The sequence below is a fragment of the Lycorma delicatula genome, chromosome 3, assembly GCF_047948215.1.
Source record: "Lycorma delicatula isolate Av1 chromosome 3, ASM4794821v1, whole genome shotgun sequence".
NCBI lineage: Eukaryota > Metazoa > Arthropoda > Insecta > Hemiptera > Fulgoridae > Lycorma > Lycorma delicatula.
Genome location: NC_134457.1, coordinates 109533168 through 109549802, shown reverse-complemented (window position 1 = coordinate 109549802; position 16635 = coordinate 109533168). Strand labels below are relative to the sequence as shown.

Sequence of the window (16635 nt, the reverse complement as noted above, 5' to 3'; positions counted from 1 at the left end):
CGTAATCCGGTATCTAAAAATAATGATGGAAATTACAAGAAGTAAATAAAATATAATTATTTTTAAAATATCACGGGAATTAAATTTTTTATAATACTATTAAGTTGTAGTATGTTATGTGTAGTATAATACAAAACAAGTAAAATGTAAACATATGAAGTAGTAAGTATGTTTAAACTGTAATTTGTGTATGTATTAAATAAAACTCAAGCAGTGTAAACTTAAATTAAACTTAAGTTTACCTGAATTAACTGAAATTGGATTAAAAACTTTTTAACACACATGCAAAAGATCTGAATTTTATAAATTTGAAAAAGTAATGATTATAGTAACAACTGAAGTAATTTACAGAATTTAATGTCATGACATATTCCTGAAAATTCTGAAATGTATATAATATAAGCACACTTCTTAATTATGAGAAATACCTATAAAAATCTAATTCTCATGTACTCCCAAATTTGTGATGAAACTTCAACTAAGCATTAACACTATTTTATAAACAAACTTGTGATGGAAGACTTTAGTAATCATTTATATAGCATAAAATAACTTTCTAATTAAACCAAAAATATTGTCCACAAAACTCTATGGTACATCTTACTTCTTGCATAGAAACTAAAATATTAATTTATTACATTTTATAAATGTTCATATTTTATAAGTTTATTTATTGCTACATAATTATAAGCCCCCCTCTTGCAATATTATTTTTATTATTATTTTCCCGGCCCACTCGGTCCATGCCGAGCGGGACTTCGGCGACGTGGGCGACTTCCCGCTCTTCTCGATGGAGGATCTGGAGGGAGTCCTACGGCCGCTGAAATGCAAAAAAGCCTCTGGTCCCGACGGGACCAGGGGCTTTTTTGAGTACCGGCCGAGGTACTCAAACTAGTGGGGCGCTGCAGGCCCCATCTTCTACTAGACCTGTATAATACATGTCTGAAGGCTGGGTCTTTAGCGCCAGGTGGAAAGCCGCGTGTCTTGTGCTAATTCCCAAGGGCAAAGAAAACCCAGAGTCGCCGACCTTCTACCGCCCATTGTGTATGCTTGACACAGCTGGGAAGGTATTGGAGAAGCTGTTAAAGAAAAGACTGGTTGCGGCGATGAATCAGGCAGGTGGCCTGTCACCTAACCAGTACGGTTTCCGGCAGGACCGGTCGACCTTAGACGCAATTCAAGAGGATGTTGAGGCAGTGCGGCGAGATTTTTCGCTACTTGTGGTATTTCTCGTAACGTTGGACGTTAAAAACGCTTTCAACTCCACACGGTGGAGCGATATGATTCGGGCCCTGGAGCATTCGTTCCATGTGCCTCAATACCTCCTCAGAATAGTGGACGTATACCTGAGGAACCGCGGTCTCATTTACGAAACCGCAGCAGGCTGGCGTAGGACTACGATCAGGTCAGAGGCGGTGCAGGGGTCGATTCTCGGCCCCGACCTTTGGAACGCCGTCTACGATGGCTTTCTGAGGCTGAAGATGCCTGAAGAATCTGTCTTGGTTGAGTACGCTGACGACGTTGCGCTACTTGTCGCAAACCGCGACGTGGAGCACACCCAACTGAGGCTCAGTCGAGCCATGCACAGAGTCGGTGCCTGGCTGGACGACCATGGATTGTCTCTAGCCCTCAGCAAAACAGAGATCGTGGTTCTAACGAAGAAGCGTATCGACACCCTTCTCTCCCCCCGGGTTGTGATAGAGGTTGTCGAGACCAAGCCGGCCGCAAGGTACCTCGGTATGATGACTGACCGGAAACTCAGCTTTGCTGAGCAGCTTCGTAGAGCCGCCGACAAAGCTGCGAGAGTCCTAACTGCTCTCAGCCGGCTCATGGCGAATGTCGGCGGACCGAAGGCCAGCAGACGGCGATTGCTGATGTCCACAGTGCATTCTGTTATACGAGTCGGAAGTGTGGGCCCAGGCATTAAGAGTTGCAAGAAACCGGAAGCGGCTCGCGCAGGTGCAACGCACCGCAGCCTTACGCGGTCGCTTCAGCGTATCGGACGGTCTCCGAGCCTGCAGTACTTGTGGTCACCAGCGTCGTACCCATTGCTATTTTAGCAAAGGAGCGCCAGGTGATCTACAGGAGGCGACGGGCAGGCGAAGACCGGGTGACCATTGCCAATGAGGAACGCACTAGCACGTTCCTCGCATGGCAAGAAACCTGGGACCACGAGGCCAGAGGACGATGGACCGCAAGGCTTATCCCTCTGGTCAGACCGTGGACGGGGCAACGGCATGGAAAGGTGGAGTACTACATGACCCAACTTTAACGGGTCATGGGTACTTCCGCGCTTACCTTCATGTCATAGGGAAAGCGCCATCCCCCGACTGCCTTTATGGTGTACGGGACGACGCTAAGCACACCTTTTTCAAATGTGCTCGGTGGGCGGCAGATCGAGGGACACTAGAGGCGGATCTCGGAGCACTGAGTCCCCACAACGTGGTTGCGATGATGCTCCGTGACCTGAGCAGCTGGGAAAGTGTAGCTCGATTCGTCGGCAACATTCTCAGGCCAAGAAGGCTGACCTGGATAGTAGTGAAAATTAGGTAGCACCTAATCAGGCTAGTATAGGAGGACTCGACCGGAAGTAATGTGTTAAACGGTTCCGGGTCGAGTCCTGGTAGAAAGGGGGGTGGTTTTAGTCGGTAGTCTGCTCTGCTGATAGTGATTGGATAATACCATCAGCGGGAGCCCGACATTCCGTGCATAAATTCATTTCCACCTCCCTCCGCAAAAAAAATAAATAAATAAATAAATTATTATTATTATTATTATAGAGAAATCTATGAAATTCTTCTTTCATTTTTCAAAACTTTTGAAATGAGAAAGCATAATTTCAATTGATACTGATCTGAGAGCTCATCAGAAAGCTTGCCAAATTTTTTAATTAATTGTTTCATTTATTAAATAGTTTATATTTTAATTTTGGATTATATTCCTCAAACATTAAATGGTTAATATTCTATCATATCTAGGTGATGTATTAAGGTTTCCATCATTCTATTGTCCCAAAGTTTCCTGTTCTTGGCCCCACAGAGGGAGGATCAAATAGTGAGAAGGTAAGTCAAGCCATAAAAAAATTATAAATCATGAAAAATGTCATTTAATATACTTTTTCCCTATCTGTCTACTAACATTGAAAAATTGAGGATAAAGGAAATTCTGAATGGTCACTTTAAAAAAAATTTAATGAAGATTAATGCTTTCTTAAATAATTTGTCTGCTGTTTCAATTCCTTTTTTAAAGTGACAGTTGTTTGCAAAGTTAATTATTATTGTGTAAAAAAATCAATGATTTTAAATACTTTTAAATAACTAAGATGTCAAACAAAATATTAAAGATATCGCTGTAATTTCTGTTATCTATTAATAGATAAAATTGTTTTTTTATTATATTATATTTAAAAATTATTTTTAATTTTATAATTTTCTGAAAAATGAATGTTTACTTAATAAAATTCTTGATATATACTTTTTACTGAATATATATATATATATATATATATATATATTATCACACATATGCATTAAATGACTGTAAAAGACTTATCAGTTATTTTCATCTCATTAAAATGAGACAGTAGAGATTAACTGACAGGACTGGGATACAGAAACAGGTTTTGTGATAAACATATTCCTGGAAATTTTCCTGTTGAAATGAAATAGATAGAATTCAGGATGTGAGAAGATAATCAGTTATTATAAACTGTTTCTATATCATGATCAACTTTTATTATAACTCAAACACTGTATACAAAAATAACATTTTGATCTCTGTAACTAATCTCTTGCATAAATCCTCTCAGTACACATGAAAATTTTTTATAATATTTTGTAATTCTAATGGGAATTAAAGATTCTAAATGTTGGTTATAGTTTACTAATAGAATATAGTTTTAAATGTGCTTTACAAAACATTTTCCATTACAGAAAAAAATTGTTAATTCTAATTAATCTAGAGCATATTCTGTAGTCATAAACTCAAATGTGCTAATGTTTTTCTATATAATATTATTTTATAATCTTTATTATTATTATTATATTATAATTTATTTATATTATTTATAATTTATTGTTTATTTCATCCATTGCAGTTGTGAAGTCTCTTGCCATTAGTAAAGAAATAAATAATAACACATACATGAAGAAACAAATAATTTTGTTTTTGTTAACTTTTTTAATTTAATTTTTTTTTTCTGTTTAACCTCCAGGACCACCATTAGGTATTGTTTCAGAGGATGAGATGACTGATTTGTAGCATATGTGAAAATGCCATGCCTACCAGGATTCGAACCCAGGACCTCTGGATGAAAAGCCAAGACACTACCACTCACGCCATAAAGGCAGGTTGTTTTTGTTAACCTGTTCCCACAAATGGCCACTCAGCTTACTCTTTCAGTAATCAACTACAGTTACCAAAACTCACCACAAATATGTTTACTAATATTATTGATCCTGTGACTTCTGAACAAGCATTCTAGTCAGCCATCATTTTAAAACATTCAGCCCAATAAGGAATGTAAATTTACTTATTTATACTTTAATAATCCATATTAGAAATATTCAATTGAAAGTTGTTAATGGATGTTCAGTATGGTTTTCACCCAGGCAGGAGCAAGGAACATGCTATTCTTAAGGTTATGAACGTTATTTCTTCTAGTGTCTGAGTATGTATTCGGTATCATTTTGTACACATCAATAATGTTTTTCTACAAAAAAATACTAGAAAATACTTTATTAAACCATTATTACCAAAGAAAAAAATCTTGGGTAAGCTAGACACCAACGATTAAAGTTGAAATAGATATCACGTCTGATTCATAAGGAAAGAAGAAAATACAATACTTATAAAATGTAGTTAAGTAAACTGATAGTTTACACTGTTACTCTATAACATAAAATAAAGCAAATTTTTTTTTTAATTTATGTAAATAAAGTTTTCAAACTCTCACCTTATAAGGATCATAACCCATTTTACGAACATATTTTCTACCTTCAGCTATAGCCAAATCAAGTGGAGGTATTGAATTAGGGAAAGTCTGCTTCATTTGTCTCATATTGTTATTTACTCTCCCCCGAATTTTAGCATTAACCTCTTCTAATATAAACGGTTTAATAGAATCAAACACAAATGATCCAATAGAGTTCATCATGCCTTGAAATATTTTTGCTAAAAAGCCAAGATTCGTAAAATCAAGAGTAATCTTGTTGACAGTAATATCCATTTGGATATCAGCTGCTTCTAAGTTACCATATCTTGCTACTTCCATCATCGCCAATCCTTCAACAAAAACATCTGACAATGTAACAGTACATTCTCCTGCTGAACGGGAAAGCCATGATCTTAGAGTATAGTTACCCTTTACTTGCAATTCTTCTATCCTTAGTGCAGCCACTAACTAAAAATATTAAACAAGAATTCATTAATAAGAGCTACCTGCATTTTTAACAAAGTAGTGATAAGCAAATTAATGTAACTTTAATGAAAAGTTTTTTTTTCTTTTTAAGAAACAAAAAGAATTATAAAAATACTGGTCAACAATAATTTTTTTATGTGGTCAATATTTATTTAAACTTGGGTTTTTTGAGACGCTGATTCTGAATATGAAGTCAGAATTTTCCTCTCAGGCTCAAATATTTTAAGTACAGTATATTATTTATTTATTTCATTTATTGCAGCAGTTTAGTTGCTAAATAAACTATAATTTATATGAGTTGACAAATAGCTATGAAAAATAAGTATCATTATTATTATTATTTACACAGTAATTAATAGTAGGTCAGCATTGGTCAGCAACCAATGCTGGCTGACTACTGTTGGAATCCCAAGACTGATGTGCCTACAGCAAACTATACCAGAAAAAAAATAATAAATAAATAAAAATATTTTTGGCATGTAGAAATTGGATATATAATATTGTTATACTATTATCACGATGCTTTTTCTTGTAACAAAAAATGGAATGACAAAAAAACTAAGCCTGATAGAAAGAAACCACTTACATATTTAAACTCAGCACTAAAAAATACTATAAAATTCATATTAAAAAACAAAAAAACCCATCTTTGTTATCCAGTGTAATCAATTTGCATAAGTAGTTAAATTACTAATAAATAAAAAAATGTAAGTTCATTTTTATAAGGTAACTAACATAAAAAATATACAACCTAAATATCAGTTTTTCTTATTTAACATAACACACATTTAACATATGTTAATAACACACATGTACATGTTATTTTGGTTAACATACAAAACTGTATTCATCACAACGGTCCAGAATAATCATTCCTAATTTAAGTAATAGTTAATCTGATATGACTGTTAGTACATCATGATAAATTAGTACAGAATTTTTTAGACGAAATGGATTTGAGTAATATTCAGCAATTTCTAAAGTAATTATAATATGATATTTGTTATTATATTCACAAAAAAAAAACTATATTTAATCTGATTCATTCATTTTTAATGTAAAGATCATTATTATCATATCTGATTTAAAATTGTTCTATTGTACGCAGAATTTATAATTATAAAATGAATATTTTGTTTAGATTAAATGATTTAATACAAGTTATAAGTTCAATAAATAAATCATCAATTCAATTAATTAATAAGTAGAAAGTGAAACAACAGTAAAGCATACTTGTAGATAAAAGTAATGCCTCTTTAAAACAATTAATTATTAAAAATATATTTTATTCCATTGAAAAATATTAAATAAATTAAAGTCTGCATTATGTATATGTAAAGCTTATATTTTACTGTAAATTTTACTTGTAATCTCAAATATATATGATTAAAAAATTAATCAGAATATTTCAAATGTAAATTGTAATTCCTGTTTATTAATAATAATAATAATAATAATAATAATAATAATAATAATAATATTATTATTATTGTTATTATTTCATGGTGGGTTGATTACTTTAAGTTTAATTACAAATTAATATATATATAAATACCTTCTTTATGAGGAAAAACTTTTGTAATCTGATGTTGTTTGTTTATGGAGAACATGTAAACAACAAAATAAATATATATACAATAAAAAAACTATACAACTCTAAATAAGATTATTTCCATGAAGGCTACAGAATGTAGTCTTCAAAAGAATTACATCACTTTCCCCAGCATGAAATAAAAGAATCGATGCTGTTACCTTACCTGAGTAAGGTACATTCTGTCATTTTAAAACAGTGATTTTAACAGTATATTAATCACACAATTTTTTTTTCTGTTAAGAATCATAACCACAAGGTTAAATTGTTTATTGATTCCACAATAAAAGATACAAATTACTCCTAAAAATGATACAGCCATTCTAAGGATTAACTAGATCTTATACCAGGCTTACTAAAGAAAGTAAGGAGTGAAATGAAATACTGCAGTATACTATCAAACAGAGTCTAATAAAATACTGATGAATTCAACTTACAAGTGACACACTGTAACCACTACAGGACTGGCTACATAGAGAACATAGTCTATACTGAGTAACGCATAGTCAAACAAAGCAATTCTGACTTGTACTTCTTGCACCACTGGTGCTTTACATGTGTTGTAATAATAACATTAACTGGGACAAACAAACTAAAAAACAAATTACTGTTCTCCTTTTAACCAAGAAAAAATATGTAAAATGAATAGATTTTACTTTCCTGAATTTAGATCTATTGCTGCTGCTGCTGCTGCAGTATAGCTATATAGGAAAGGTCAGCAAAAATTTTGGATATAGGAGGTTTTTTCAAATGTTTTAATTTAAGACCCTCCTTAGTCCAAAAACACAAAAAAGGGTTACAGAAATTTCCAGAAGAAATGAGTTTTAATCAAAATGTATTTTAATTAATTTTTATGGATTAGCTCAACATAAATTCTTCTAAAATGAATTAACAAATCTCTACGTGTAGGGCAATGTTGGCATTAAATTTTGGAAAACTTAAGATGGGAAAAGAAACTATTTTGTTTGAATTTTGGTATTGTGGTCTTAAAAAATTGAGCTCTACTACTAGAAGAATGTACATCTTGGCAATATATAGCCAAGGGGAATCATGGTACCTGTAGTTTTTTATATTTATTTCCCCCGCAATAGCTAAAAGTATATCTTTTGCTAGAGATGTTGGCAAAACTTATAGGTGTGATTCAGGACATCAAAATAAACATAAATGTTCATGGACACATGCCCTACCTTGCTTCATTCTCCCCCTGTTCTCAATTTTGTGTTTTTTCAGTAAAAATGTATTATTAATTTTTTTCAAAATGACCCGTCATTTATTCAAATCAGTTGATAAGCAGTTTAGATATAGATGAAATTGTTAAAGGCATCATAAAAATAGGTGAAAACAGGCATAAAATTGTAAAATTGCATAATTTTCTTAGTGTTGTTTAGTTCATACAATCAAATTTTGTAATTTTGATATCTCATCCTATTCTTCAAATAAAATTTTTCATTGAAAATATAGAATGGCAGATAGAGGAAATAAGACAGGTCATTTGCCTACATGCACCTTTTTTGTTTATTTTGTAATATACACCTTTCTTATTCCTGTTTAGCCTCCGGTAACTACTGCTTAGATAATACTTCAGAGGATGAATGAGGATGATCTGTATGAGTGTGATGAAGTCTTGTACATTCTCAGTTCGACCATACCTGAGATGTGTGGTTAATTGAAACCCAACCACCAAAGAACACCGGTATCCACGATCTAGTATTCAAGTCCGTGTAAAAATAGCTGGCTTTACTAGGACTTGAACGCTGGAACTCTCTACTTCCAAATCAGCTGATTTGGGAAGACGCGTTCACCACTAGACCAACCCGGTGGGTTGTAATATTCACCTGCTGGCAGGTCAAAATTTTGGATTTTAGAGATTTTTGCAAATCTCGAAATTTCATGAACCACCAATAACCGAAAAATACTAAAACTGTATGGAAAATTCCAGAAAGATAAATATATGTATGTATCTTCATACTTACAAATACTGGCCTGTTATATATACAATCAAATCAAATTAAATTTTTTTTTTTTTTTTTTTTGTCTTCAGTCATTTGACTGGTTTGATGCAGCTCTCCAAGATTCCCTATCTAGTGCTAGTCGTTTCATTTCAGTATACCCTCTACAGCCTACATCCCTAACAATTTGTTTTACATACTCCAAAAGTGGCCTGCCTACACAATTTTTCCCTTCTACCTGTCCTTCCAAAATTAAAGCGACTATTCCAGGATGCCTTAGTATGTGGCCTATAAGTCTGTCTCTTCTTTTAACTATATTTTTCCAAATGCTTCTTTCTTCATCTATTTGCCGCAATACCTCCTCATTTGTCAGTTTATCCACCCATCTGATTTTTAACATTCTCCTATAGCACCACATTTCAAAAGCTTCTAACCTTTTCTTCTCAGATACTCCGATTGTCCAAGTTTCACTTCCATATAAAGCGACACTCCAAACATACACTTTCAAAAATCTTTTCCTGACATTTAAATTAATTTTTGATGTAAACAACTTATATTTCTTACTGAAGGCTCGTTTAGCTTGTGCTATTCGGCATTTTATATCGCTCCTGCTTCGTCCATCTTTAGTAATTCTACTTCCCAAATAACAAAATTCTTCTACCTCCATAATCTTTTCTCCTCCGATTTTCACATTCAGTGGTCCATCTTTGTTATTTCTACTACATTTCATTACTTTTGTTTTGTTCTTGTTTATTTTCATGCGATAGTTCTTGCGTAGGACTTCATCTATGCCGTTCATTGTTTCTTCTAAATCCTTTTTATTCTCGGCTAGAATTACTATATCATCAGCAAATCGTAGCATCTTTATCTTTTCACCTTGTACTGTTACTCCGAATCTAAATTGTTCTTTAACATCATTAACTGCTAGTTCCATGTAAAGATTAAAAAGTAACGGAGATAGAGAACATCCTTGTCGGACTCCCTTTCTTATTATGGCTTCTTTCTTATGTTCTTCAATTGCTACTGTTGCTGTTTGGTTCCTGTACATGTTAGCAATTGTTCTTCTATCTCTGTATTTGAACCCTAATTTTTTTAAAATGCTGAACATTTTATTCCAGTCTACGTTATCGAATGCCTTTTCTAGGTCTATAAACGCCAAGTATGTTAGTTTGTTTTTCTTTAATCTTCCTTCTACTATTAATCTGAGGCCTAAAATTGCTTCCCTTGTCCCTATACTTTTCCTGAAACCAAGAAACCAAATTGGTCTTCTCCTAACACTTCCTCCACTCTCCTCTCAATTCTTCTATATAAATTAAATTATATATATATATATATATATATATATGATAAATATCTCTGAACTGAGTGAAAATTAAAACTTGAAATTTAGTTTAAACATTTCTATACACGAGACACTGATTTTAAAAAATCTAAAAACATATCTTTATTTATTTATATGTTTTTTAAATTTTAAGTCAATCAGGCTTAAGGATGAAGGTATAATTTGCTTAATTATTTTAGAACTTTTGCTGTATATTCCCAAAACGGATTATTAAAAAATTATGAGACTCGGAAATAATATTTCCTAAAAATGTAGCTCCTTAATCTTAGTCCTGATCCAACAAGGGGATTCAAAAGGGAAACAAGGGGACCAAAAATAGTTCTATTTAGATTGCTTAATATTTCTAAACCAGCGTAACCATTAAGCACCAAATTATACCAAAGTATTTTTGTTCATGAGATCTTAATTATATTAATTTTTAGGTTCCTCCAGACAAGCAATATGTTAAAGTATGAAATTTAATTAAAATGTTTTCTTATATGGGAAACAAAAAACAGGTTAATTTTTACATGAGGTAAATTACATTCGGTGCCATCTACCACCTAGTGAAATATCACCACAACTGCTAGAAACACTGTAGAAGCCAAATTTACTTTATTTTATTTAAATACTATTGAAATTTTTTTTTTAATTTTTGTCACCATCAATAGTTATTACATGATAAACTCAGTGAAATGTTTATGTAGCTATTCTGATACTGAAAGGGTTTTCTTGTGAATCTTCAAAAAAATTACCTTAAATGTAAAAAAATAAATTTAAAAAGTATTCTGAAAAACTCTTTTGACATTTTTTATATGAATTTAAGTGTATTAAGTAAAGATCGCATTTCAGGAAACCTATGCTCAAGTTCAGTAGTAGCCTCTCTATGTACTTTTATCGCAATACCTTTACTTATTTTTCTCATGATGTAATTTTTTCTTTTTCAAATATCTGTTTGTCTTCTGAATGACTTTTTTCATATATGTTTAGTTTTTTAAGCTTATCCACATTTTAAATAAAAACTTTAAAAAATGCAAGAAACTGTAAAATTCTATTGATTATTTACTTCCTTGTAGGAAGTAAAGAAAGTATTGTGATCGCGAAAAATTTTGGTTTTCAGATTTCAACAGAAATATCCAATTTGATTATTTCTGAATCCATTTTGACTAGTTTTGCCATGATGACTGTATGTATGTATGAATGTAACTCGCATAAATCAAAAATGAATAGCTGCAGGATGATGAAATTTTGGATTTAGGACTGTTGTAACACCTAGTTGTGCACCTCCCCTTTTGATTGCAATTGACTGAATCAAAAGTGTTCAAAAAAGCCCAAAATTCAAAAACATTTAGATTTTGGATTTTTTGTTAACTGCAGTAATAAGCCCTCATTGAGAACTTATCAATGAGATATATCATAAGACATACTTACTTTCATTGATTTCAGAATTAGAGCCAAATAAAATTTTAATTAATGAAATATTTGGATCTTACAAGGGAAGGCACATCAGTTCGAATCAGACTTCATCTCCTTTTATTTAATTAATTTTTTTTAACTTTTTTTTTAATTGAAATATATTAATTTATTAATAATTATAACCCGTGATTGTAAAAAAAGGTTTACGGTAATTAATAATTCAATAATAACAATAAAAAAATCAGAAGTTATTAGTAAATTTTATGTACTTTTAAAAATGTGTATATGTAATTTAATAGGCATTATTACATATGTGTATATGTGATTTGGTGAAACATCTGATTATTTTATATTAGTTGAAAATTATAATTTAGAATTATATTATTTTAGGATTTTCTAGTTTAATGTTATTTAATTATTCAGGAATTTCTGTTTAATTTTATCTACATTAAAGTTAACTACAGAGTGACTGAATTATAGAATCTCACAAGAAAAACATATACACTGAAGTATACATGCTCAATCTTTAATAAATTGCAAAAAATTCTTATCTTTTAGTTCGTTACTCCTCTGATATTGTCAGACAATATTCTCTAACTGCTAAGTCGGAGTTGATCATAATTTCAATTATTTGTTTTTTGTTGCCAATCATTTAATCAGTCTTTGGTTTGATGTAATTCTTCTGATCTTAACTAGTGTTCATGTTCTCTAGTTTTTAAATTTTCTCTCTCTTTATATTCATCATCCTCTCTTAATCCTTTTATTCCTTCCTTGGTCTTAACGCTTTCTTTCTTTTTATATTTATCATCTCTTAATGTATGTATGTCATATTCTTTCTTTCTTTGCAAAATTTTCTTAGTTTTTATTCTTTCTTTGGTTTTAACATTTTCTGATCTAGTAATATGAGTAATAAAGGGACTTTTTACTCTATCATAATATTTCATGTAACATTGTTGTATAAATATTTGATATTAATAAAAACTAATATTTCAGCAATTATGTAACTTATACACTTTATTAAAGAATTGGAGGAACATATCTCACTTTCAAATGAAATAAGTCTAAATGAAGTGAAACAAAAAATGTGTATATGTAATTTAACAGGCGTACAAGGAAGTCATGTGGGGTCCCAGATTTTTTTTAAGTAGATGCTAAATTAAGCATTAGTAAGTTGTTGGTACTGTTTTTTATTCTTAAAATTGGATTAATTTAATTTTGGCATGAACTGTAATGCCGAGAAAAAAAAAGCAAAATGAAGTAATTTTAATAGATAGCCTTGTTTTAAATATTCTGGTCTGAAAGTTATATATATGTAGTATCCTTAATCAAAAAACTCCCATGTAATGTAATGTTTAAAAAAAAATTAAAAGTAGCTAGTTTAAAGTAAAAAGTTAGTTTAAAAAAAAATTTTGAAGATACATCTTTCTTGCCTACCATCATTATTACAGAGTTTTAAATGATATATTTATTTAAAATACAGAGTGAGTCAGGAGTAAAGGGAGATAGTTTGGGAACTGATTCTAAAGCCTGAAATAATGAAAAAAATTTCATACTAATATGTCCAAAAACACTTTGTTTTTGAATTACAGCTAGAGAAAAATTTCATCTGGATTTCAGTCCCCCTGGAAAAATAAGGATTCCCAATGGGCTTGACCTTTTTTTCTTCTGTTTGAGCCTCCAGAACCACCGTAAGGTATTACTTCAGAGAATGAATAAGAATGATATGTATGAATGTGAATGAAGTGTAGTCTTGTACAATCTCAGGTCGACCATTCCGGAGATGTGTGGTTAATTGAAACCCAACCACCAAAGAACTAGATAGTATCTACTGTCTAGTATTCAAATCTGTAAAAAAGCAACTACCTTTACTAAGATTTGAACCTTAGAACTCCTGACTTCGAAATTAGTTGATTTGCAATGATGAATTTTATCACTAAACCAACTTGGTGGGTAGCCCCAATGGACCTGGGGCCACCCCCCCCCACCCCCCGGGTTTAACAGCATATTAACTGGTTGTCTTAATTCATTTGGAAATTTTACAGGACATTATTATGTGCGAATCTTGCCTCTCAGTGTATTGAGAGGCTGGAAATGTCCTCCATCTGCTGCTACAAATGCCTCAACACATTTCTTCAAGTTAGTTGCTACTTTTTGGATGGTTGCTGCACATGGGGATATTTCGTCTTTGATATTGTGCTTGAGTTGGTCGATTGTATGAAGATTGTTCTTATAGACATTATCCTTCAGATGTCCCCCAAAGAAAATGGTCAGAAAAGTTAAATCTGGTGACCTAGGTGGCCACAGTTCACAAGAGATGATGTGTTCCCCAAAAAACTCATGCAACATTATCATTGTGCTATTTGCTGTGTGCGCTGTTGCACTGTCTTGTTACACCCAGAGTCTCATTCTTCAGCCTTTAAGTGCCACAAATTGCATGGTGATGTTCTGACAATGTTCAGCTGTTATCGTTTCCATGAAAAAGATTAAGCCTAAAATTCTTTTCCGCGAAATCATACACCAAACTCCAAACTTCTGTGAATGAAATGGGGTTTCATGGAAAATGTGAGGGTTTTCTGAACTCAAATATCTGTCGTTCTGGTTGTTTGGTTGTTTACATAGCCACTTAGGTGAAACTATCCTTCATCAGAGTAGAAAACATAATACAACACCCAAACACTGCTGCGAATAAAACGCAAGAACCATTGATAGTAATGTAGTCTTTTCCTCTATCAGGTTATTGAAGCTCATGCCCAATGTAAATGTTATATGGACGGAGTTTCAGCTTCTTTGTGGCTCTGCGAACACTCCCGTAAGACATTCCAGTTTGTTGACACAGTTTTCACAGCGACTTACTTGGTGAACGTAGCAAGGCTATACAGATGGATACTTTCCAAGGACACATCACTTAAAACCATAGATCAGTCAAACCATTCACATTCATCTACACTATCTGGTTTTTCTAAAATGTAATCAAAAAGGAGATAAACTGCTTGGCTATTGCGTGCTGCGCTTCTACCACAAAGTCACCCGTTGCCAACACAAACATTCCCGCCAGCAAAAAACTAAATATCATTCTGCAATTTATGTTTTCAAATTTAGGGTTGCATATCTTTTGATATATACTCAGCTATATATTTTGTATCAAATTATATTCCTTAGGAGAATAAAATTACTAGGTGGCAAATCCTCCTTTTTTGGTAGTAATCTGGGTAACCAGCTATTTGAAGATAAATAATACAACAATAATAAAATATCTTCTATGATACACAGATCATATCAAAATGTTTGTGTACATTTCAATTGTAAAAAGCTACTTGTATGTAATCAATTGTATATTTTTGAATATTTATAGTTATTTTCAAAAATATTATACTCATTCATTATGTATATACGATGTCTAAAAATAAAGTAATGAGACTGGCTCAGAAAAACTTTTTATTTACAATTCAATTATACATGGACTCTATTACCTTAAAAATAGTTCCCTTGGGAAGCCACGCAACGCTTCAAACGGTTTTCCTACTCTTCATAGCAGTGTTGGAACTCAGAAATCAGAATATCCTTCAAATGGTCAGTTACATTTTTTTTATGTTTTCTACTGTTCCAAAATGGTGCCCTCCTTTGAGGTGTATTTTTTAAAGTTGGGAACAAAAAAACGTTCCAGGGACTCATGTCAGGTGAATAAGGTGGTTGAGGAACTACAGGAATCTTTTTCTTTGTCAAAAGCTCATAAATCAAACAATAAAAGCTCACCATAAATCAAATCAGAACCATGCTAATTTGTTTCTCTGATATTAATGGCATTGCCCATAAAGAGTTTAAAAAAAAATGATGACCTCAAAGGACCATTTTGAAACAGTAGAAAACAAAATGTAACTGAACTCTGAAGGATTTTCCAGTTCCAACAATGTTATGAACAGTGGAAAAACTTTTTTCATGGCTTCCAAAGGGAACTATTTCAAAGGTGATAGAGTCCATATATAATTGGACTCTAAATAAAAAGTTTTTCTGAACCAGTATCATTACTTTATTTACAGACTTCATATGTCAGGTTTCGTAACTGTAATGGTTACAAAAGAACTGATATGAACAAAGTCACTCCCATAGATGGCTAACTATTTTTTAAGAACAAAACACATCTTTTACCAGCCTTTCTATGGAAAGACTTGTTACTGAGGAACAAACTGGTTTGTTCCTTCTTTGCTCAAATGAATATATTGTTACATATTAGCATGACAAGCCTATTATACCCATGATATATTTAGCTCTACTAGTGACATTCTTCACCCTGTTCACCATAGGGACTGGCTATATAATGAACATAATTATTACGGTCAGAAAGAGAAGTTTTGACTAAAGCCAATTGTATTTCAGTTGCTTTACATACAACAGTAAAAAAGTGATAAAAATAAAACAACAGATTAATGTAACTCTTTCTGTGGGAAATAATCCAGATACACACGATTCTCCTCAATAAAAATGATATTAATTATATTGAACATATTTTAAAATGATTATAGTTCAGATCTTAAAAAGCTTCTTTTACTTAAGAATTAGGGTTTATATATGTTCTGACCAGTCATTTGTTAACAGAATTTAACATTAATTTGTTATATATATTGTCATTTGTTGCTTTGTCTATTACTTTTCAACTTTATTTCATTATAACCCTTAGCCCATTTCTCATGTCAAAGCAGGCATCAGATATCCTCATGAAAATCCTTATTTTATTACATATCCTAAGAAAATATTTAACCAACAGAAGGTTTTTTTAGTATTATTAAATATTATATTCACATTAACTCAGAGAACAAATTAATTAACATGAAATAAGCACATGTAAAAACATGTAAGTTTATAAACATGAGAAAAAAGCTATGAACATAATATAATTTTAATTTTTATCATGAAATCATTATTAATTATAAAATAACTTGTT

The 16635-nt window shown here is 32.0% G+C and overlaps 1 protein-coding gene and 1 long non-coding RNA gene across 2 annotated transcripts in view; one reads left to right on the top strand and one right to left on the bottom strand.

The window, feature by feature from the left end:
- Positions 1-4957, top strand: part of LOC142321886 (uncharacterized) — a 99618-nt gene extending 94661 nt beyond the window's left edge. The window contains exons 2-3 of the long non-coding RNA XR_012755735.1: positions 2979-3062; positions 4214-4957. This is a non-coding gene — a long non-coding RNA (uncharacterized LOC142321886). The remainder of the gene's footprint in view (positions 1-2978; positions 3063-4213) is intronic.
- LOC142321885 (uncharacterized) overlaps positions 1-16635 on the bottom strand; it is a 56960-nt gene that overhangs the window by 23015 nt on the left and 17310 nt on the right. The window contains exon 3 of the mRNA XM_075360367.1: positions 4955-5401. Coding sequence (XP_075216482.1) covers positions 4955-5401 — 447 coding nt within the window. The remainder of the gene's footprint in view (positions 1-4954; positions 5402-16635) is intronic.